Source organism: Neopelma chrysocephalum, unplaced genomic scaffold (assembly GCF_003984885.1).
Source record: "Neopelma chrysocephalum unplaced genomic scaffold, ASM398488v2 Primary Assembly neopelma1_75, whole genome shotgun sequence".
NCBI lineage: Eukaryota > Metazoa > Chordata > Aves > Passeriformes > Pipridae > Neopelma > Neopelma chrysocephalum.
Window position 1 is genome coordinate 1,709,645 of NW_020897736.1, and position 25,195 is coordinate 1,734,839.

Here is a 25,195-nt window from a genome sequence, read left to right on the forward strand (position 1 = left end):
CAGCCCGATGGCTCCGCGCCGCTCGCAGTCGGCACCAAGTTTGCCGGGAGTTGTCCGAGTTTTAGCTCGGAGCGTGTGGTAGCGATAGCTTTGCCTCGTGCTGGGAGGATGACTCGCAGCTCGCAATGCGCTCGGTAACTTGCGCGTCTCTGCTTACACGTCCATCCTTATAGGCAAAATGTTTTTTCTTCCTCCCTCTCTCTCTCAGGAGTGTGGTGCTTTAGTGAGCTGTTTTTTGCGAAAGAGCCTCAAGACGTTACTGTCTCAAGGAAGGATCCGGTGGTTTTAGACTGCCAAGCCCGTGGTGAAGCTCCTATAACTATTACATGGCTGAAAAATGGAGGCAAAGTATCCGAAAATGAACGGATCTACACTTTATCCAATGGTTCGTTGTATATCAGTGAGGTGGAAGGAAAAAAAGGAGAGCTGTCTGATGAAGGATTTTACCAGTGTTTAGCTCTGAACAAATATGGGGCCATTCTCAGTCAAAAAAGCCACCTCACTCTAGCAAGTAAGTCCCAGCTCTTGTTTATTACCCTGCTTGTGAGTTTGCCATGGCAATTCCCTGAACAGCACACAACAACCTATCATATTGATTATGTACCTGAAAAGTTAAACTATAAAAGTACTGATCAATTCTGTAGAAACTTTGGTTTTTTTCAATGTTTAAAGAGTATGAGATAAACTTACGGTGGTCCCTGATGTGGTAGGAAAGGCTCTGCCACCTGTGAGGCCTCTTGAGCAGTGGTGCCTTGTGTGGGTGGCTCATGGGTGTCACCAGTCTCGGGAGCAGGTGGTGATGCAGAATTATGCTGACAATGGGCTATGGAAGTCATGGGTCTTGTTTCCCAAGTGCTGTTCTGGCAGCCTTACAAGGGTTATCTACAAATCTGATTTAAAAAAAAATAAAAAAATTCCTTATTCAGTAGCTTGATGTGTTGTTCCATCTTGGGGCAGGGCAGAGTGATTAATATAGATGTCTATCTTTGGGAGAGGAAAGAGGGGAAAGGTTTTCTGGGCAACTGTGAGGCTTATATTACTAAGGCCTTGCTTTTCTGGCACGTGTGTTCAGCCAAGCAGATGTGGGTGCTGTCCCTTTTGGGCCTGTTATGTGGTTCCACTAGGAAGTGAGAGTCACATTTCTAGGGTGACTCCCTACTGCTGGATCAATGGTGAAGGAAATAGTTGTGTCTGAGTGCCTTTATGGCTTTAACAGTCTGACCCCGGGTGTTTGATGCCCTCTGTTTTCCTACCATCTTTAAACGTATTGAGCAAGAGATGTGTGTTAGGAGCTGAATCCTGGGCCTCTTTCCATGGCAGCGCAGAGCTTTGCCACCAGACTGCTACAACACTATCACCTTTTGCTTCCCAAAAGTACATGGGAATGTGCCTTTCAAAGAAAAGTAAATTTTCTCAAAGTAAAGAAAACTTTCATTTCAAAGAAAGTATAACACAGAGAGTACACAGTTTATGTAGTCTTCTCATGTTCCCTCTATAATAGGACTTAACTGATGAACTTAATCTAATAGGAAAAGACTTCCTTTGACCTCTTCGACCCTGTTCTTAGTAGCAAGTTGCACAAAACTGTGGTGCTGGTACCTTCGTGGAAACTTTGCATTAGTTGCAAGTTGTAGCTTTTCCTAAATTCAACCTGTAACTAGTTAATACAATTGGTACATTAGCTTACATTGAAAATGTGTGATTGTTGACATCTCTTAGTTTTTTCCGTGTGCTTCTGAACTGATTGTAAAAACTGTCCATAAGATACCCCAGGAAGGTGTGAAAAACCTTGTTCAGTGAGCCAGAACATTGGGCCATTCCAAACCAGCCTGGAAGCAGGTGGCTCTGGGTAAGTGATGAGTTTTCATGTGCTATAAGAACATGAAACTCTGAACTCTCAGTTTCAAAAACCTGCCTACTTGTTTCATTGTGTCACAGCATGTCACTCACATACAGGATTGACAGACCAAGCAATACTTGGATATTTTGGTGAAACGGTGAAACATGTATTAATATTGTTGACATTTAAATTCTCATATCACTATGCTTCAGAGTGTCAGCACCATTAATAACTAGACTGAAGAAAACTCTTCTTAAGAGGATAGGATTTTTTTGTTGTTGTTAACCAACATAAATCTAAGCAGTGGCTGATGGATTTTGTAACACTGGAAAATTCAGGGCCACTTTAAATCAGAGACATTGCAGGATGAGCTCTATGCTCACTATTAGAGAACTTCTGGAATAGTACAGAGCACTGTGTAGTACAGCATAGTAATGCAGTGGTAATATCTGGTTTTATTCAGGTAGTACTGAACTTTTGTAAATGTTTGTTTCTTGGGTGTGCATTATTTCACCAGAGAGATAGTTTGATTTTGTTTTGTTAATTTTCTCTTGTGAACCAATAGGTTGCATGCTGTGGAGTGAGACTCTTGTTTTGCAGCCCTTTTTTTCCCCCCTTCCTCTGTTCCTCTGTAGGACTGTGACAAAAGGCTTCTTTTTCTTCTTTGAATACTTGAAAGGTTTTCTATGGCTGTTGGAGAAAACTGGAAGAGATAGCGGATCCATAATGATCACAGTAGGTGTTGTTGACTTAGTGATTAAGTGGTTAACTAGTGGTCAAACATGAAGTTATCCTCTGCAGCAGTCTCTTCTCTTTAGTCAAGCACCGATCTGACCGGTTTCAGAATGTCATCTTTACTGTAAAGCTGTGAAATTAGGCAGTAATTTGTATGGTTATAATTTGGAGCCCACAACACATATGCGAAATTAGTTTTCTCTCTCATTTTCACAGTGTTTCTGCCTGCTATCATGAGTTGATTGAACTTTGCTGACATTTTAAGTGAAATAAATGAAAGCCTTGTGGGGCGTTTTGTAGCCTTATAATTTTGTTCAGAAGCGGTTGCTGCAAAGGCAAATTACCTCGTGGTCAGGGTACAGAAGGAACTATACATATTAAACAGGTAGAGAATAGGCATTAAATGGGCATTCTTTCTTTGGAGGAAAAAAGCAAATGCTCTCTTCAGTCACTGGTAGCAGCAGGGTGCGAGGATGTTCTTTTACTTTGCCTGGTCAGAGGTTTTGCCAATAAGCTTATCTTTTGCTTCAGAATTGTAATGTTTAGTGTTGCATTTGGAAATCAAAAAGTTTAATCTGTCCAAGAGTTTAAGATCTGAACACACAAGGAGATCAGGTCTTGGTTTCTAAAGTTAGAAACTGGAAGCTGAAGGTTGCACTCTTGGCAAGAATCCCATTATTCATGTGCAAATTAAGAATTCACAGGGTTAAAAGGTTAGAAACTGGCCAGGATGAGGTTTACCCTTGTGATAAAGAGCAGATGACCCTCATTCATTGGCCAAAGCTTTCATGTAGCTCCTCTGCAAAGTTAGTGATTGCCATGAATTGTTCTTGAGGAATGCAGAAATTCAAATGTGAGCAGGCCTTTCCTTAAGTGTCACTATGGAGCCTTATCTCCTGAGCACATCAGAGTAGGTCTGCAGGGACAGGGTTCCTCCCCAGAGGCCCCAAGGCTTTGCTTTCCTGTTGTTCATCCATGCACAAAAGAATTTGACTAATTTAGGGCTTTTTTTTTTTTTTTTGTGAGATCCCCCTACTTTTTAAAAAGAAACTGTGGTGCTGAGGTGGTGCTTAGGTAAAACTAAATATTAGTTTGAGTGCATGCTTGTAGTTGCTTCCAAAGCAGGCTATTGATGTGGGGGGAAAGGAGGAGGTCCTGTGTGCTTCTTTGTGAGGCTACACGTGGGGGTAAAGTGATAATAGTTTAAGAACATGACTTACTCAAAATTCAACTTACTGCTGCCACTGCTACTGAGAGAGGTCTCTTTTAATGGAACATAAGAGGAATGTAGACTGTGGAGAAAGTTCTTGTGGTATGACTTTGAATCAGCCAAAAGAAAACAAGCTGAGATTTTTGTATTCCTGCATTTTTAAATTGTGACAATTTAACCGCAGTTAACTAAGATTCTGCCTAAAAATAAAACTTAAACTTCCAATAAGATAGTATTGAGGAAAGATGGAGAAGGTGGATCATGTTCTGAAGGCAGTAATTCAGTGTAGTGATTGGACAGGATGCTCATTGTTTATTTCCTTTTCACAAAAAGTGGAAATGGAAGTCTTAAGATGGTTGGATGGTATATAAACAACATTCCTAGATAACCCTTTCTCCTCTCCTGACTTGGCTGAATTGACTTTAATGTTTGTGAATTGACTTTAATGTTTGTGAATTACAAGAAATATACAGATTTTCTACATTTCACAGGAGTGAAAGGTTATGCAAGCAGAAGGTTTTTGGGAACGTGGTCCTGGAGGAAACTGTGTGTGCTCCCTGCACTGCAGTTTGTGAAACACTTTACACATTGCAGGCTGTACTTTGGGAAAAACTCATAATTTTGTTTACCTGCTGTAGCAGTGATGTGGCTGCTGGTCCCACTGTCCTGCCAATAATTGACTATATTTATGTTTTCATAGCCTAATAACACCTTTTGCTCTGCTTTTAAATATTTCCAGTAAAGAGTGCATCCAGCTGAGCCTTGTTCTGTGCTGTGACAATCATGTTTTCTTAGCAGTTCCAGCTGTTTGTTCCCACTTTTGCATTGTGCTGTTCCTTGTGTGGGCACAGCTGCACGTGTGGCTAACTGAACAGGGAACTGAGCTGGGTTAAAATAATAGAGTTAACCCAAAAGATGGTGTTTAACCCAAATGAGTTCCCTGATATGGTTTGTCTTGGAGTCACTCACAGCGATTGCACTGGTGTAACTGAGAGGACTGATGTGGTGGTGGGAAGGCTTAGTGGGGACAGCAGAAGGCTGCTGAAATGTCAGTACATTTAAATTCCAGTATTTAAGGCAGGATGATGAGGCTCAGTGTCTTAGTTAGCAATGTCACTTGATAACAGTGAAGAAGAACAGTAAGATTTTTGTTCCTCAGCTGAAATATCCTGAAGAAATAAGAAAACTGGGAAATATTTTCCCTCTTAACTATTCTCATTGTAGGATTCCTACAATGTTCCTCTAGAACTCCCCCAGGCATCTTTTGACCCCCTGAAGCCCTACAGCGCTTTTACAGAAGACACTGTCAGCATCCTTTTAAGATATAACCAGTAGTTCCTTTTTTTCTCTTCTTTTTTTTTTTTTTGGTACTTTCAGCAGTGACTGCTCTGCACTTGTAAGAGCTCTTGCACAGACTAAAGGATGGGCTTTTATATTGTTATCAGGATAAAAAAACTTTGTTTAATGCACAGTGTTTGTTTCCACTGCCACCTTACTTGAGAAGTGAGCTTTTTATGAGTTTCCTCAACACCCCATTTTCAAATTTGTGTCAAGCATAACGCCAAACTGAGGTGTTCCCTGCCTTTGCTTTTCTTCCTAGCTGGTAAGACCAAAGCTTGTTGGGATTTTTACAAGTTTTTATCACCGTAACTTTATAATGTATAAAGTTTTTACCAGCTTCTTTTTAAAAAGAATGCTCGATCTTTTTGGCAAAGTACTCTGTAGCTAATAAAGCCTTCACCTGCATGAGAATGTTGAAGGGAAACATGGTACCGTGCTAGATGTTGTTCACAGCTGTGACCATAAGCACTCAGTTCTCACCTGCTGCAAGTTCTGTGTGTGATGTGGGCACCAACCTGTGGAGATTTCTTTTCTGCTTGTGAAGCAATGTATGGCAGCAAAAGATGCTGCTCTGTTCCTGCGGCTGCTGCTCCCCCCCACTGCTCCCTTTCTTCCCCCTCCCTCTTTCTCTGCATTTCTTGGTGTAGAAATTGTTGAAAGGGCATTCAATAAGGCCCCCTTTTGTCAGCCAGCTCTGATTATCCCAAAGAAAAGGATCTCACTCTGAGCAGTTGTTTGCCTAGAGACTTGTTGTCACGTCTTCACAATTTAACAGCTGTGGCTATTGATGGTGTGCAGAACAATTTAAGACAATGACAAAAGAGAATCTTGGAGGAAGAATTTAAAAGTTACTAAGCTTTTTCCTACAGAAATATGGTCATGTCCATTGTTGGACAATTTGTGCTTAGTTTTTGTTTGTTTTTCTCAGGATTTTTTCCACGTTTTATCTCCAAAATTGTGGACATAATCTTTTGTTTAGTTTTGCATTGTTTTGGTTTTTTGGATTTTTTTTTGGCTTTTTTTTTTTTCATCAATAGGCCCAGCTGTTAAATTGGGATTGATTACTTCCAGTCTTTATAACTGGTAATCACCACCTAAGTGAAAAAGTAATCAACAATGTCAAGACTCTACATTTTGTTGAGTAAGTGTGGTTTGTATGGTCAGCATTAGTTGCCAGGGTCAACCTCCAGGTAGCTTTTAAGCAGCATCTACATTTTAAAGTTGATTGTCTCAGCAATTGAGTTAGAGGCAGGAAAAAAAATTGTGGTAGATGATTTGTGCTGGGAGTTAGAAATCGATCTGGCAGCCTTCCAAAACCTACTTCTGTAGTGGAAACAATTTTTGGTTGTATGGATTTAAATAGTTACTTTGTAAAGACATAAACAGCAGACTTAGGAGGGAGATGGTTGTGGAACCACCTGAGTGTGGATGGTTTGTCTGTGACTTACTGTATGGAATTATTAAAACCTCTTCTGGTTTTTCTGTATGTAAAAATTTTGGAGGGAGGTGGCCTTCCTAATTTATTAGAGGAAAATATAAATAAACTTTTCTAGACAGATTTTTTTTTCTGCTGCTTTTACTTTGTTTCATAACTCTCAGTAATAATTCTGTGGATTTTTTCTTTTTTTTTTTCAATGAAATCAAATTTGATCTTCTTAGGTGAGGGGAAGTCTTTTTAGTTTTAACAACATGAATGCTCAAAAAGGCAAAATAATCTGAGTGGCATCTGGATAATACAGTTGGCATCTCGAGGCCTCATTCAAAGTGCTTGTTTTTTAAGTGCCCATCTCTTGCACTTCTGGTAGGGGGTTTCTGATACATAAGTGCATCTGCAGCCTGGGGAAATAGCATCCTTCCCCCCAGAGGCACACAGGTCTGCTGGGTGCTCCTGAAGCTCACTTAGATTCTGAGTCTGACAACCCAAAAATGACAGAATGTGCAATCTTTGTATTTTATGGGGTAAAGATTTCAGGGTTCCTGAGTTTTTCTGTGGGCCACTATTGCAGTGAACAACTTCTAGAACTCCCACTGTGGTCAGGGTGTTTTCTGACTTTGGCTGATGAGAAAGCTGTAAATTTTGCAATATTTAAGCTTGAGGAAGTTATGTTTACTTCTAGCCTGAACATTGTAGCCATTGTGGTAGTAGTCAGTGGCTACCCTCTTATTTGCTGGATGTCAGAGCAGTAGAATGCAATGTGAGAAATGAAATACTGAAAATTAACTTGTTATAAACGCTGACAGCAAGCTTTTATCAGAATTTAATCGTTTGAGGCAAAAGTACCAAGATATTGCTTCACCAACCCTGGCAGGGTCACTGGGGACTAAGCTACTGGGGAGGGAGTCAGCATAGAGTGCTGTTATTTAGCCTTCTGTAATCGTGGTTCTTGCATTTATACCTGTGTAAAATGATTTCCTCCTCTGATTAAATGGTGAGAATACACTCATTCCCATAAACTATTTGAAAACGATCTTATGATGTTGTTTCTCCACGTAGGCAAAGTTTTGAGGAAAGGAATGACTCCTGGAATACAAAACAGACAATAGTGATCAACAGTTTTCCTCTCAGGACTTTACAGTTACATTTTGACTCCTATTTTACTGATTTTTTTTTCAATGGTGGAATGCCACTGAGCAAATTACATCTTCAGCCTTTGAGAAGAACCACGTTTGGAAGCAGTGTCTGCCACCTGAGCCCTGGCAAAGTTCTCCTGGACAGCAAGGTCTAAGATGGGTGTTGTTTTAGAATGGTGACAGCAATGTTTTGTGAAAAGCATGACTCTAACCCTCTAGAGTTATTTTCCCATCTAGAGAATCTTAGGAAGAAAACTTCCTACACACTGACTGAAGTCAAGGGGCTGGTGGTGGGATGGGTTTTGTCTCAGAACACTGCAATTCACTGTATCTGTGTTCAGGCGTGGAAGGTCTTTGCCAAGCCCATCTTTTAAGCAGGTGCTGGAATGGGCAACAGATTCCATTCTGTGCAAGGTTTTCTGAATTGCAGCTTTAGGTGGGACAAATACCATGTTTTAGAAAGGAGAAAAGAGGTTTTCTTTAGCTGCAGGCTACTCTGAGTGCTACACTGATGGCAAAACAGCAAAACTTATCTCATCCTAGTCCCCTACCCTCAGAACATGCTAAAATTATGATTTTGAATTTATTAATAGCAATAATTTATCTTGCAGAAGTATGTGTAATGGAAATTTGCTCTTTAACTCTGAGGCAGAGTAGTTGAATTTTGAAATCATTTGCTTATGAGAGACAGCTTTAAAAGAAATAATTACCTGATTGACCAGGCATAAGAGGTACGTGAAAGTCATTACAAGCATCAAACGTGTCATCTGGTGTTCTTTTAATACATAGCTGGGGGCACTTAAACTAAGTCTTTAGAGATTGTGGTGTGTGTCCTGTATATAGTCATGGATGAATGTTGGAAACTGGAGGGGATTCTGTGAGCAGAAGCAACTCCGTATCTTCAGATTGGATTTTTAGTGTCTTCAGATAATAATCCTGATTGCATTGATTGGTTGCATTGTTTGTTCTCGTTTCAGTAGGTCAGAATTTCTTGCGTAAAACCTCTGTGTTTTTTGGGTTTTTTTGGCTCTCCTTTGAGCCGTTTCAGATTAAAGACAAAACAAGTTAAGTTTAGAAGAACAAGTTACATCCCAGCCTTTGCAGCATGAGCTTCTCCTGTGAAGCAACAGTGTTCCATCTTCTCCCTCTAAAATCATAAAAGTCCTCTATCAGCATGTTTTACAAAGTGGGTTGGTCAGTTCTTTTAAGCTGTACTGAGAGTAATTCACTTTCTGTACACTTTAAAATGGAGAGGAAAATGTATCAAATAAAAGAGCTTTTCATTTATTTGCTCTGTTCTAACATTCAAAATTCCCTCATCTTTGTCCTCTCCCATGTTCCCACTCTTTTCTCTGTCTCACCAGGTGCAGGCTGGTTTTGCTGCATTTAGTTAGTTTTTGTTTTTTCCTTTTCTGTTACAAATTGTCACATATGTGCTATATCATTGCTTTGGGTCTGCAAAACTGCTTCTGGTGACCCCTCCTTTCTTATTCCTGCTTGATGACTGGAAGGAGGTGCTGTTTTCCAGTGCAGCTTATTTTCACAGCTGTGGCAGAGGAGGGAAGTGTCATAAGATACTTTAAGGTCAGTTTTGACCCCAAATTTAGATGAGGTAAAAATGATTCGAGCAGAAGTATAATATCTTGTCTCAGGTGGTCTGTCTGTCACTTAAAATCAGATAACAATTATGATTAAGTAAAAGCTATTTTGATAGCCATCACAATAATGTACAATAAAAGCAGCTCAGTGTCACACAGTATTGTTTTTTGTTTTACAACCTGTTACAACTGGAAGTTATCAAATAAGCCATTATCTTTCAAAGAAATTTTAAAATTTATCCTAAAGTCTTTGACCATGCATAAGAATTTTAAATGCTTACTCCTGCTTGTACAATCTTCAACATACTAATAAATTGTTTAGGTGACTTATCAGCAAACTAACTAGTGTAAATTATTAAAGTACCATTTCACTGTCCACATGAAGATCTCTAGTAAACCTCTAATAAGTGTAACATGTGCCTCAGGCAGAGCTGTGCATTATGTATGTTCTTTGTGACGAGAATTCGTTGACTTTATGAAGCCATTGACAGACATTTATCATTTTGTTCATTAAACTTGTCTGTGACATCCGGTAAATTGATGTTAACTGGAAATATTCTCTGGGAGTTCTGGCACGACTCTGTCATTTTGCCCGAGGAGAGAAACTTTGTACATAGCGTGTCCCAAATTACAAGGGTGAAACTTCCTTCCCCCACCTCCTCTCCAAAAGCCCAAGTGAGCACATGACCAGCTCTTTTTTTTTTCCCCTCTTGCTTGTAATGCTTATTTATGCAAACAGCCCTGTGGCCCACAGTTTGCAAGCAGATTTATCATTGATCTTCAATAGGGGTTGAAAGTGGATACTGCTTTTATTAGTTCAGCCAGTCTGTGCCAGAAAAGCAGCTCAATTTTATCCCACAGTGTACAGGAAATTAACTATGGAATTCTTGGTAGCTCTGATGGGAGTTTTGTGACATCCCCAGCACGTGGCAGTTAGTCCTGTTTTTAATGGTCATAATCTTTACCTGATGTTGTTATTGGTGATTCTCATAGAGTGGATGGTGGCTGACCAGGCATTGCTGGAAGCCTTCATAACACACATTGTAGGGCAGTGCCTTGTTTGGTCTTTTAAAATTTCTGTGTTTGGAATGAACAGTGTTTCATTCATTCTGCTCTTGAGCAGTGTGCTCTTTTCCCAGTGTAGAAAAAGACACTTTTAACACCTGCCAGTGTTTGATTCCTGTGGATTGTTATCTCTCATAATGGTAGAGGTTGTTAATAGTGTGTCTGCCCACCTGCTAGTGTTCCTGTTGTGCTACCTGAATCCAACTATATCAGGGATATTTCTAAATGGATTTCATAAATTGTGGTATAATTTGACTAAAATATTTATTAACGGGCCTGAGATAATATTCAGGTTGCAAAACCTTCAAAACATTGAATATCCAAAAATAGATTACACAAAATTTTTATCTTTTGAGAGAAAGAGTAGAGCAGTTGGCTCTTTAAAATATATCGTGTCTCACTACATAATAGTTCAGTGGATTAAATGAATATATTGATTTCTGCTTCTTTACTGACACACATTTATGAGCAGTTTCTTTGGCACCATGGCCACGTGTCAAAGGTCATAACTTTCCTTCACTGTGGAAGAATAAAAGCTTTCAGATGGTGAATCCCTGAAATCTAAACAGGGCTTTATCCCCCCCTTCGCCCCTCAATATAATTACTGGGTTTGCATAGATTTAAGATAAATAAACCAAAATAATAAAAACTATGCATGCTAAAAGAACCCATATATTATCTATCATAAAATAGCTGCAGGAAACTTTCTGGATAGAAAGCAACATATCTAATCTGCTAATAGGTGTCATTATGGAGCACATGGTTTGTATATTAGGCTCCTTTACGGTCAGAGACTATTGAAAATTGTCAGTTTTAAGAACAGAATAAACATTTTTCACGAAGAATTTTATTACACTTCAGTTTAGAAATAGTATTTCTTTTCTTTTAGAGCCACGTACACTTTGAGCACCAGAGGTGATACTGGAAGTAGATCCCACTGAGAGAATGAAGCACATTCAAAATCTGTGCTTTGTGTTTAGATGAATGTTTGTAATGTTGACGTTTTCTTTCATGCCCTTCATTAGTAGTAAGTGGCCTGTGGGATTTTTGTTGTGTACTAGGTATGAAAGTCCACTGATGACATAAACATGAAGCTATTAAAAAAGAAACTGCAGTGAAACATGAAGTTTAATAACTCCACTGGTTTCCTAGTGCAGGCTTGAGGTAAGTAGGCAGGAGTAGTGTGGATTTGGGACTTTCTGGGAAGAGCTACTAACTGGTAGATTAGCTCTGACCATCTCAAGAAATAGCAGTGTGAAGGTAACCTCACTGAGGTGTTACTTTGATTTAAAATAATCAAAATGTTTGTGTTAGGTTAGGTGATATAGGTTTGAATCGTTACAGTGGCCTGGAATAGTCCTCTTAGCAAGGCTGTTTCTGAAGGAATAGCAGAGCCCAGAGTTGTATCAATGGGAAAAACACCTGCCCCAAGAAAGAGAATTGACTGCCAGACCTTATTTTTGCATGGTAGAGATGAAGTCTGTTGATGCTTTTAATCATGATTCTTGCCAAAAAAATACCAGTGCTAGACTTTTCTTCTGCCTTTTTTTTTTATGTGTGTGTGTGTGCAAATGATGATTCTATTCTAAGGGGGCTGGTAGCATTCTCCTCTTAAATATTTATATTGCAGAACTGTAGTCGTTAAGTTTCTGACATGTTAACCTTTTGGGTAGAAATCTGTCATGTCAGTATCCATCTCTTTGCTTTTAGATTTTTTTTAATACAAAATACTTTGTCAGGACTGTTTATCCTAAACTCATTTACTCCCTAGAAAAAAATCTAAGATGAAACTGTGTTCTCTGTATTTTTGTTTTTCTCCAGGGCAGCATGGGAATGTCTGCTTAGGGAACAGAGACATGGGATTTGTTGGGGAAGTGGTCTTTGGGTCTGGCAGTAGCTTTTGTTGTTGCTGTGACTATAACTGGTTGTCCTGCAAGTTCTGAGGAAAAATCTCAAACTTTTTTATTTTTGGGCACATGTTCAGCACGGCCTCACTCAGCTTGACTTGCTGGAGACACAGGAGGTGCTGTTTGTGCTTGTGAACACCGAGCTGGGCTTTCCCTCTAAGCAGTCCTAGACAGATGTAGACTTGCCTTTTTTTTTTTTTTCCCCCCTGTTCTGCATTAATGAGGAGCTGAAGTGTGATCTAACACTGCCCGGAGAAACCAGCTGGCATGGAAAGCTGGAAACAATAGTCTAATTACCTGGAGAGGAAGTTTGGGAGGGGAAGAGGGCGAGGTGGAGGTGTGAGCGGTCTCATGTGTCCAGAGGTCAGGGCGGGTGAGAGAAGTGCATTGGTGGGAAGGGGCTGGTGCTCAGGAAAATCTTGTGGAGAGAGGCCTGGGATTGGTTTTGTTTGGAGATTGCCATGGGTACGAGTTGGGAGTAGGAGAGGACTAAAGGTCTGGCAAGGACTGACTCAGGAGAGGGTGCCCATCAGAGCAGCTGATCCTGCAGGACATGGAAGGTTGACCCAGGAGGCCTGGACTTACTTCCCTTGAGAACTCCAGGAAGACAAAGAATACCCTCCTAGTCAGGGGTGCTTTAGAGTATTAAAAATACATTACTGCTTCAGCCAAAGCCTCTCCAGTATGTGACACGAGTCTGCCTGTCCCTGCTTTTCATGGGAAGTCTGTGATTATGGGTTTATTATGGTCTCAATATTTGATAGGAGGTTTTGAAGTTTGATCAGTTGGAGGTGCAACAAGTTGGGGGAGCCGTCCATTATTGCAAGACCTGGAGTATTGTGAAGGATCAGTGTCCTGGACACATAAATTTAGTGAATATTTCAGTCCACCATCCGACTGTTTGTCCATACCCAACAGTAAAATTAAAATAGTAATAGACTGTAATCTTAAGGTGTTGTTTGAATGTAGATGCATTAACACTAGTGAAGAACTGTAGTGCAGAGCCCTGCAGAAAAGGCCATAGGGAAGCTGGTAACTGCTTTCAGGGCAGTGCTTAACAGAGTGTAATAAACAAGGAATGAGGCCACACACTGAACAGAGAGGAGAAAACAAAATATTGAATAGATGCTCATTATGTGAGCACCATTCATTTGGTGCTGTGAATAGTGAGGGAAGTGTGATTGTGCAGTTGTATTGTTTCCTAAAGCATTGTATATAAACAGTGCAAATCAGTTACATAAACAGCTTCATTTCTTCAGTTTCCCAACTTCTGAGCATTTGGGTTTGGAGATTTTCACACTGTGTGTGTGTACACATGTAAGAGACACATACACTGAATGCTGTGTTAGTGAGGAAGTTTAGGGATTAGCTGCATTTATTGAAGGATGTATGTAATACAAAGAACCCTGTAATAAATATGCTTGAAAGTATTAGAGTTTATATGGGCAAGGTGTCATGAAAAAAGCCTTGTTAACAGAGGGCCCCGTGGCAACTTCCAAAACAAGTAAGTTTGTCAGAACTTTTTGGTTCAACCAAAACATGGGCTGGTGCCTAAGCATGTATTTAGCAATACCTTTAACTTGAGAATAAAAGTCCTCAGGTAATATTCTTTATATATATATATACACACACACACATACACTTATCTATACGCTCTCTGGTGTTTGTCAGTGCAAACTTTACTCTCTCTGTGACCTGACTGAGATGAAATTGGGTTTATTGCTGGTGTACAGGAGAAGGTTTTTGAGGTGCCATGCAGGACTGTGGGCTCCAGTACTGTGGAGGTGTCAGCAACGGTGGGTTTCACCTCCTCCTTCATCAGGTCTCCCTGTTCTATCAAGTATTTACTCCAGCACATGGCCCAGAGTACCACCTACTTGTTGGGCTACAGGTCTTAACATTGAGCCATAGTGCAGCTTTTTGGAAATACAGCCCCACAGTCATGACTAGAGAAAAGCCCCAATACTTTTTTTCTCCTTTTTTATTTTTTAACCTGGCACTTTTATGTAAAGAATCTCAAAGGCAGTGAAGTATTCAAGACCTTGTGCCTTCAGTGCAATGTGTGCACCTGGGTCTTCTTGGGGATCCGGACCTTTGGGTGCTGGAACCTTCTTTCTCTGAGGATGTTTTTTCACAGGCGTGTTTGGAAGCTGGAATTATGAGAAAGGGTAAAGCATTATTTGTATTTATTTTAATTGTCCCTTTCATTGCTGTTTAGTCGCTGCCGTGTTCACCGTTGTCTCTGGTTTATCTAAATAATGTTTGCCCGGCCTTTCACAAACTTGTGATGAGGAAAGATGGTGACCACCTGAAACAATAATATCTGTGGCAGAATAGCCTGAGAACTTTAAATAACCAAAGGGGACCGTTTCCAAGGCAGCTCGGTGACCTTTGGGTCCCAGAAGCAGACTATTCATAGAGGCAGAGCCTTTGTCCTGCTCTGCCCAGTGGTCAGTGAACTCTGGCAGCCCCTGGGCTCACCATCTTGGCCCTGGACTAGCAGCTGGTGATTGATTCATTTAACTGTCCAGATTCACATTCTTCTGTCAAGGACTTGTCAAGGAAGAAAAAGGTTCTATGGAGGGCTATTCATTTTACTAAAAGGAAGGGGATGTATTATATGATTGAGTGGATTACTTTTGGGTCAGAAGAGTTCCTGCATTGCTCTGTTTTAATTCGGCCTTCAATCAAAGAGAGATTTAGTTTATCAGTGCGGTGTGGTGCTGATGTAGAGGGACAGATGATTTCAATTCCATCAGTGCAATAGGGTTGTTTTGTTTGGTTTGGTTTGTTTTTTGTTCCCCCCCCCCATGATTTGTCCTCCCCACTATTTTTCTGCCAAAAAATCCACAGATTTTTGTGATTAGCGATACAAGAGTTAAGAATATTAATTTTTATTAATCTCACTTTTTATTTTAATGTGTGTATTATATGAGTACTAATGCTGCTACTACCTCTCATATATGGTTTTAAGCAACCAAGGAAAGCACCGAGTAAGTAAAAGATTAGTGTGTTACCTCTGTTTTATAAGAAGAGAAAACTGAGAAGACAATAAATTCTACAGGATCAAAATAATAAATTACTTTCCTCTAGACAACACAGGCAACTGTAAGTCTAAGGGTAGAACCTGGTATTTTCTCTCTCGTCCCTGTTTTCACCTGATGAACAATAGTTTGTTGTACAAACCCAGAATTTTCCAAATGCTCAGGAGAGCTGTCTTTCTGTTTTCGGCTGCTGGCTTAGAACCCCTTTTTTAAAAAAAGCAAGGAAGGTGTTTCCATGCTTTATTAAGCTTGAGTCGTGTCTTCAATTTTATAATTAATGCATCCAAAACCCAACTCTGAGTTGTGCTAGGGACCTGTGTTTCAGCTTCATCGTGTTGCCACAGCTCCTCTGTCCATCTGCCCTCCAGCTGGGCTGTGTTTCCTTAGCATTAGGATTTTCTTGCCGGTCCTCTTCATGAAGTACTGAGAAAAGTATGTTGTTGCTTAGCTCCTTCCACTGGAAATAACAGGCATTAAAGAGCAGATCCCCCCAGTTAACCTCCTGCCTCTGTTTGAATGAACATGATGAGCTGCAGCAGATGAAATACGACCTTCAAGTTTCTTTACCCCACTCTCATAAGCTATGTATTGTTTTGATTTGGCTTATTGGACACATTATGAGGGATTTCTGATTGGCTTCAGGCCAGGGTGTTATACTTGTACTGATGGAAGTTCAAGTGCATAATTTAGGAGAAAATACAGTGAGGCTTGAACTGTTGTATTCTTTTCTCTCCCCCTTTTTCGAGGGAAAAGAGATAATTTTGTATTTGTCAGGATAAATGAATGGCTTAACTAAAGAGCACAAGAGAGGAAGGAAGTCTGAGATGATATAACCTTGCTAACTGTTCTCTGTTATACACCTCTGCATATGTGTCAGAAATCTGGGATAAATAAAACACCTGTTGAATAGGCAGCCTCTCTCTTGGAGATCTGGTGATGTTCTTTCCGTGCCTTCAGCTGCATTTCTTGGGGATCACTCCCCTTTCTCAGAGCTTGCTTGTTCCAGGCTGATGTCTGAGATGGGGGTACTGGCTTCTCTGTGCTCCAGATAACACTTCCCTCAGTGCCTCCCTGGTGGCTTTGATTCATGGCCTTGGGTTGGAGATAAATAATGAGCTTTTCAAAAAATCATGGAAAGGAAAAACGGGGTTGTTGTTGTTGTGTATTAGAAAATACAGGTAATCTAATAACCAGAGGTATTACCTACTTAGGTAGAGAGAACATGGCTGTTTGCTTGCACTGGGCAAACTGGAAATCCAGCAATCCCACAACAGTCAGAGCAAGGTGACCTGCTCTGACAACACTGTAGGCAATATGCACTTCTGATTTTGTTTTATGTGAAAATTGCAAGAGTTGTAAACTCTTCTCCCCCTCTCCTGCCTCCAGATTTTTTCAGATAAACATCTGATTAGAGGATTTAAGTAGCTTCAATAAATAATTATTACTGACAATGCCTTTTGGTACTTGGGGTTTTTTTGTGTGAAGTTTGTTTCTGATTTTCTCCCTTCTGTTCTCAAGCTTTAGGACAGTCAGACTTCAGCTGTTAGTTACTCCCCTCTGTAGGAAGACTGTTCTTGGGGCGAGATCTCTGGGCTGTGTAATGCAGTAGTGGGGCATTTGGTGACAGGGTAATGGGCTGCAGGCATTTGGCCCTTGAGAGTGGAGGCATTTCTTCTTTCCTTTCCCCGTGGGAATGCTGAAATGTTGACATTTGGAGAGGCTGAAGGGCTTGAATTCCCAGCCCCTCTCCTCAGCGTTTTGCGGTGAAATTGTCTTTCATCCTGAGGGATGCTGATTCTGAAACACTGCGAGCAAAAAACAGGCAGAGTGCTCCCGTCTCTCAGGGACAGCATTTGTGACAGTCTGGAGGCTGCCCAGCGCTGCCATATCAGCTCACACTCGTTCAGAGGAGCACGGTGTCAGTTTGCCACTGGATGAAATGGAACCTCTTCCTCTGCCTCCCCCCAGATGTGAGGGGAGGCTCAGGGGTGGGCGGTGCAGCAGAGGAATGTGTGGGGCCCCTCTGCTGTCCTGGGATGTGCTCTGCGGTGCTGCCCCTGATTGATGAGCTGGGCAGGGTGAGGTGAAGAGAGGGGTTTGTATTCTGCTTAGGGTCTAGTTTTATTTTAGCCAGGAATAGAGTTTATTTATTTTTAGAGGTACATGACTGATAAATAGAGGTCTTACCCTTCTGCTGGCATCTGCAATGAAATTCATTGGTCAGAAAGGGGCAGATTTATGCTTACAGTGCTGCAGGCTCTTGTTGCTCAGCGCTGAAATTGTCTTTTCTCTGTTGCACTGAGCGATTATTGCATTTTTGTTGTTCTTTGAGGAACCTTAGAATCATAGCAGTCAACCTTTAAATCTTTAATTTTCTATTTCTATTTTTCTTTGTGTGGGAGGGTTTTTTTGGTGTGGCTGTTCTTCTTTTTTTTCTTTTTTTAATGCCAGATTAGGACAGTTGTGAAGGGACACATCTTTTGTTGCAAAATCCCGCTTGTGTTCTGATCCTTGTCTTCATGTTGTAAAGTGCAAAACTGTGCTGGATGTTCCCTATGCAACAGTTGGGCTATTAAGCAGAACTAATTCTTCACAGAATGGCAGCAACTCCAAAGAAAGGCATCTGTAGGATTAAGCAGAGATACTAGAAGGCAATCACTTGGCAAACTGCTGAAGGAAAGCAGGCCTTGCAAGGGAGAAAGTGGTGTGTTCTTTCTCCTGAATGCAGGCAGCCACACAAGTAGAACAGCTTTGAAGCTGGTTAATGTGGCTTACTGTGTGCCTTTTCTCTCCTATTTCCTACGCTTCTTGTCTGCAGAAGAGCAGAGGGGAATTCCTTGATAAGTGCATTAGCATTTATTGTGCCTTCTGTGGCCACACACTGTTGCCTGGATGATAGATAGACTGAGAAGGGAAAACCCCAGCTGGGATGCCTTCAGAAGTGAAAAGATCAAATCTCTCATGGTTGTTTACATGGTTCAGTAGGGTATGGCAGTTACACCATCAATAAACTGTTGAATATATAGAACTACATATTTTCTAAGCCTCAGTCTTTTAGTTCCTTTAAGACAGTGCTAATGATAACTCCCGAGGTGATGTGTGTGTCTGATTTCATTGGGAGGGGTGGTAGTGGTGTGTTTTTTGGCTCTTATTAAATGATTGAGGTGTAGTAAGGCATTTTGTGTGGTCATGTGAATAGCTTGCATCCAGCTGCAAGAGGTAGAAAGTGGCACTGCTGGAATATCATTACCTGCTTTGACCAAAGTAAAATAGAAAGACCTGGGTGTATCATCCTGTACTTTCTTCCTTCACAGATAGGGAATTCTGATGCATGCCCTTGCATTGCAATTCTGGATCCTCATCTTGGTGTGGCTCTAAGAGCACCTGATGGGTGGGAGAACAAACTGTAAAATACTGTAGAATAAGGCACTCGTGGGTTGGTACTTTGTCAGTGAGGATCTTCCTGTTATTTTCTGTAGCACTTTGGTGCTGCCCAGGATCCCATTTATTGTCACATTAGTATGTCATGGATAACAAGCTCTGTGCCTGTTCCAGTGGTTTGAAGAAGTGAGGAGGCAACAGCACAGTCACCTTTTCAAGCTGTACTTACTGTTTTGCATTTAAGAGAACTTTTTGATAGGTGTTTATTGGCTTCTGAGGAGCCAAATTTCTTTAACTGTTTTGAGCGTTTTTTTCCTTGACAGCAGACATTCTAATTATGAACTCTTTCTGTTTGCACTTTGCAAAGTTTACAGTGAACATATACTGCCCATTTAGCAAAAGGAAAGAGCATCTTTCGTAAAGAACAGTATATCCTGAGATGAAATGATTGCTTTCATCCTTGAAAAAACTGATCAGTGTCAGAGAGACTCCTGATGCTCATTACAATAATTTTGAATTCATGGTTTTGCCCAAGAAGGGAAGCTTAGACAGCCAGCCACATTTTTAAGTGTTGGGAGTCTGTTGTGCTATTTGATGTGTCCTCTGCCCAGAAAACAAACATTTACAGGACTGAAAGCCTCTGAGCCAACAGATAAATGACAGTGGTAGGGTTGGCTTCTGCCTCCAGCAATGTCCATATGTGCAGGAAGGGGTGCATTTCCAAAAGTGCCTCACCAAAGGGAAGCTGTTCCAGAACCACATGCCTAATTTTTTTCTTTTTTTTTCTTCTTCCTTTTTTTTTTTTTTTTTTCTTTTTGTCCAGAGCAGCCAAAGATGATTTTCTATCTTTGGGACCCTGCCTCCTGACCTTACATTTCTAAAGAGTTCTTGCAAGAGGGGAAGGAAGTTTTGTTTTATTTTTAGTGGAAACAAGACCAAACTTGGAAAAATCAGGACAAGGAAAAGGCTCTTGTCAGTTTTGGGGGGTGGTGAGTGGTGTTGGGATGTTGGGGTATTTCTCTTATCTTTTTAAGTTTCTTCTCCTGTCCTGTCAACTGTCTTCAACACACATCCATTCAAGTCCTCTTCTCTTGATTTTCTGCACTGGAATAGATCAGAAACTTGCTCACAGTAACTTCCATTCTGTATGTGGAGAAGATGATATACTTTCAGACTTTCTGAGGATACTATAAGAATGAAGGAATAAAAGGATATACTGCAGGAAAGAAAGAATAAATGAGTACATTTCCCTAAAAACCTAGTCCAGAACAGTCTAATTGACTTAGAAGTTTTCAGGAAGAGAAAATACTACACATGAAACTTCAAACTGGTCTTATCTTTGAGAAGCTGGTGAAAACTGTGTCTGTGGGTGGCCATGAAGGCTTTTACAGAATCTAGTCCCAGCCCAAATGGTGGAGAGCTTAGTGATCTTCAGTGGACATATTTGGGCTTGGTTATTCCTGTACAGAGATTTTTTAAATGATCATTTGTCAGCCACTGAATTAGGAGCTTTAAAGAAAGGAGCAGGGGGACCTGAAAGTGTTAGAGGAAACAAATGAGATTGCAGCTGACATCTCCAAGGGAACTTTTGTTCAAGGGTGCTCAGGCTGTTGACCTCTTTGCTTCTCCATTTCATTGCCTTTAGATTGCAGCATTCTTCAGTACCAGGAAAGTAGTGGCTAGTTTGTGAATGGGCAAATGCCTTTTTTTGGGTGGTGGGGAAGGCAATTATGGACATTGCTATGCAAAGATTTTAATGCACAAAGAAACAGTTTTGCATGGTATTTTATGAGTATGGGGTTTGAGGGTAATGATTTATTTTCCTTTCCCCCTTCTTATCAGATCCTGCTGATCTGCATCTTAGTTTGGAAATCATTGTCTAAACATTGCACTTCTTAGAGATCTACCAGCAAGTTGGCAAGAAAATGAAGGAGGAACGGAAAATTAGAACATAACCATTGTTTCTTCATTTTTCCATTACCTTCTTTATTGCATTTCCCTCTCATTGTTTAATTTGGTGGCAGAACTAAATGTATGGTGGGCCAGGAGTACATGTTTCTGCAGTAAGGTGATGATAAGTTTTAGCAGAACAGTTCCAAGGTGGAGTTGCCTGGCAGTTTGTTGGAGGCAAACCGCAGTAGGTTCTGCAAGGAGCTCACCCTTCAGCTGAGCATCAGGGCCCTGGAGGAGATTTGTCCAGAGCAGAAGTAATGAACTGAGAATAGCAGAAAGGGCAGATGGCCCAAATCCTCGCTCATCACCTCATCCGGGATCTTCTTGGTATTTATCAGTGAAAGCTTTCTGTAATCACCCCCATGTCCAGAGAGCGTTTGCTGGTCCCTCCAAAATTCAGAATGGGATTTTGAAAGGGTTTTGCAGGCTAATGCCTGAGGAAGATTTGTTCCTCAGCCACAACTGCCAGTACTGTTCTGGGAACTGAAACATGAGGAGCACATGGTATAATGGACCAGTTTTGTCTGTAGCGAACATCAAATTTCGTGGCCAAACCTGGCTCATTCTCTGAGCTTGTGTCTTTCACAGTGCAGAAATGGGGTTTCTAATCTGGTTAGCTTTTTGCAACATTTGCACCTTTTGGATTTATTTTTTTTTATTGTTTAGGTTTATGTTTCAGCTAAGTGTTGGCATACTTGGCAATCCTATGAGAATTTTTTGGGATAAAGATTAGTAACCAAACTGGAACGACTCTCATTCCAGTCCTTTTTCATTCCTCCTTCTGATCTCAACAAAGTAATATATGCCTGAGTTCTGGTGTAATGCACACATCATCTAGAAAATTGAGAAGGCACAGTATTTTCTCAATTAAGGGTCTCTTTCTCTCTAAGGTAAGGCCTTGATTCAAAGCTTCTTGATTCAAAGATTCAACCTGGTCTACAGGTTGGAAAAAATGAAGAAATATGTGTCAGCAGCCTTGGATGTCTGGCTTTCAAACTCTCCAAATTTGTGACTCCAAAGTGCATGTTTGCCAATAAGCTGTGCCAGGGGCTCCCAAAATGTCATTGTGCTTTGATGAAATCTGTCCTTTGGCTTGGGGAAAAAAAAACCAGAGGAACCCAAGTTGTAGTGCTGCGGTAGTGGTTCATAAAAATGCAGCTCTGTTATTTCCCACTCTGCAGGGTCAGAACTGTCAGTGTCGAATGTGATTGTGTTCTGTACAAACTGTAACTCTGATCCACCCTCCTGAGGATGTTAAAACGCCTACGAGGAGATTCTACTTGGCAAATGGTGAAGAAAAATCTGTGGGATAGAGAAATTAACAGGGGTCCCATATCAATTATTGATAATAGTGTCAAATCAATGTGGCAGCTTCAGTCTCATTTAACCTCCCCATTATTTAATTGTAATAATCTGAGTCTGGGCTCCTTTTTCAATGCAGTTCTGAACTATCATCTTCAAAACTGCTGCTGTGGTGTTCATACTGTCACAATCTAAGAATTTCTTCATAGTGATAAAGTCATAGAGGAACATTTCTTTTATCTTTTCATTTTAGGAAGAGAAAATTGGTGTGTTACGTTTATCCCAGGAATTTGTTTAACTCAAGAAACATCTGTGAAAATACACAGTGTAATGTTTCATAAAAATCATGGTGATAGGATAAATGCTATTTCCAGTAATCATAGCAGGTTTTTGTTGTCTGTTGCTGAACAATTTAGAGAGACTTTAAAAAAGTTAGCATTATTATTATTTCTGTGACTATTTTTCATTTCGGTGTAGACTAAAGGAAACATGACTTGTTACCATACCCAAATTTACATTTTGTCTTGAACTAGAATTTTTTATGGAAAAATTTTTGATGAATTTAAACTCAAGCCTTTTGCTTTGCTGCTAAAAAGGGAAGGATTTTCTTTCTCAGATTTGATTTCAGTAAGTCAAGGCATAAACATTCCTTTTGTGGACGTTTCACTGCCACTTGGAGTGACTACAGAGGCATTTTTCAAAACTCTTCTTGAGGAAAACCTCCTGTTTTTTCTGAGGCATTGGCAGGATATATTTAGAGCTAAATGTGCACTTAGATTTTTCTGTAGAATTTTCATCCTGGCAGCACAATAGTTGTTCTGTAAATACATGGGCTTTTTTTCTTGTGAAATGCTCTCTGCTAGCTACTGACCTTCATATTCACAGGTTTCTGGAGAAAAATATTAACAAAGAATCTGAACAGCACCAAAACATTTCTGTATAGTGTAAAATCAGCATAAAAAGGCTAATTTATGTGACAACCAAGCCCTGCTTTGTGGCAACGTTTGTAATAAAAACTCTACACCTGGCTATAAGGGCTTTTAAACTGACAGGGTACTGTGGTTTGAGGAGTCCTTTTCTGTATTTAACAATGCTGTTAGATTCCATCTCTCTTGTTTTTCTTGCTTTCTTCCTTCAGACATTTCTCTTCTGTTACGTAATATCTGAATTAGGTGTCATTCCCCTGCCCTCCCTTTTTAAGTGCAATCTCTAGGTTTTCCAGGAAAATTATTTTCTTTTTCGTGTTGGAAAATTGCATGCCATCCTAATGGCAAACTGGTGTGTTTCTGTCATGTCATCTTAGGTCTGTATCCTCTCTTCTTCCTAAGAGTGAGCTCTTAGTAACCAGCTTAATAGAACAAAGGAAAGACAGGAATTAAAGCTAAAATATGAAGCTGGGAAACAAAGCAGAAAGGTAAAATGAATGCCCTTTAACAGGGATGGCCACATTTCCAGGCAATTCAAGCGAATACTGATTTTTAAAGTCAGTTGTGTCTAAAAGTTTAGTGTTAGTACCTCATTAAAATCCAGGGATTAATAGCAGCAATCTCCTTGTTGCACATTAAAAGGATTTAGCTTAATTTGGGATTAGAGGGTGCAAGGTGCCATTCTAGCAAAGCTTTTCCCAAGGTATCAGTGAGGTGAAGTGGGATGGCTTAAAGATTGTGGTTTCTCTTGACTGTTGCAGTTACACTGTACACACACACACGTGTATGGGTTTTAAAATTGTGGTGGACTGGTTCAATAATCCTCTAAAATGTGTGCTGTCTTTGGAAGTGAAATTGTCTGGAAAAGCTTGTTTGAAAAGTAAGGAAAGGCAGTTGGAGCTACAGGTCTTTCTGGGAGTGAAAGTGTGGTTGGGCCCAGGTTGGTTCAAGGACATTAAAATCTGTGGGTTCTGGGGTTAGAGATTCAGCCTGTAATTAAGACTGTAATTAAGGATAAGGTGCAGTATCCTGCTCTTCTCTCCTGCAGGGGCTCTGGGGTGTGCAGCACCAGGAGCTGGAACAGCACTGGTCATTATTCTCCTCCCTTTTGTACTCCAGGTGTTTCTGGGCGTGCAGCTGAGAAGGACAAACATCTTGAGAGCCTCAAGTTATGTCTGAGAAAAGGCCTGGGATGATTTTATGAACACAACAGTCCCCTCCCTGTTTTTATATTCTGGGGAGAAGGAGAGGATGGTTGTTCAGCTGTTTTACTGCTATCAGTTGCTTTTTGTTAGGCTACCGCAGCTCATTAACATGTCAATGTGTGGTGGCCTTTACTGCCGGGGATTAATACAGAGAAAGAAAAAGACACTTTAAAAATTCTAGTGCAATAAGTTAAGCACCTGATACAGCGCTCTCCACAATTTTCATTGAGTTCTTAACATCTTGGCAGTGAAGTCAGCAGCCTCTGTGATTTATTTGTTTACTTTGTGATGCTTCTGATTTTTTTGGGGAAAAAACCCCCACTAATTTTCTTCTAAATAAGTTTAAATGTCAGGCTTTCAGCACTGTATTTATCTATGGTTCTTGATTAAAACTAAGTATATGAAACTAAAGTTTTTAAGCAATAGTAGCACAAAAATATGCAATTCCAGAATATCTCTTTAAAATGCAAGGTTCTAGAAAAAACATGTTTTAGTTAAGGTTATTTTCCCAACCATTCTGGCAGAAATTAAAAATAACAGCTGACTTTAGCAAAAAAGCTACATTTCCAATTTATCAGAAGAGTTAAATCTCTGGTAATTTACAGGACTGCCATTACCAGTATGGTGTTTGAATTACAGTCTTTTATTACAGTCATCATGAACTGACACTTTTCCTTTGTGCCTGAAAGGGCCAAATGTGTTCTGGATGATATCACTTCCTCTTACAGATGGAACTCACTTCCATCTCAAACTCGGTTGTTTGCCTTAAATAATAGCCATTAGAGGAGGAAAAGGTCTGTGCAGACAATGAGTGAGATAAAGTCTTTGCAGATGCAGATGCCTCCCTTGTTTGCCTACTCCATGCCAACACATTTCCATTTAGCAACCTCACCTGATCTTACCGAGCTGGAGCTAAAACCTCTTCCTGCTTTTTCTGTTCTTACTAATTAATGACTGTAATCACCCCTTGTTCTCTCTAATATCTTCTTTGTATATTTGTAAGACCATCACTTCTCTCTTCAGTTTCTTTTCCTAGAGCTAATCAGGTCCCAGCTCTTTTAATCTTTCCTTACAGGTGAGGTTCTGTTTTCTTCTCAAATCTCACATTTTTATGCCT

The 25,195-nt window shown here is 40.4% G+C and overlaps 1 protein-coding gene across 1 annotated transcript in view; it reads left to right on the forward strand.

Annotated features, from left to right (window-relative positions):
* PRTG (protogenin) overlaps positions 1-25,195 on the forward strand; it is a 78,546-nt gene that overhangs the window by 540 nt on the left and 52,811 nt on the right. The window contains 1 exon segment of the mRNA XM_027688477.1: positions 209-511. Coding sequence (XP_027544278.1) covers positions 209-511 — 303 coding nt within the window.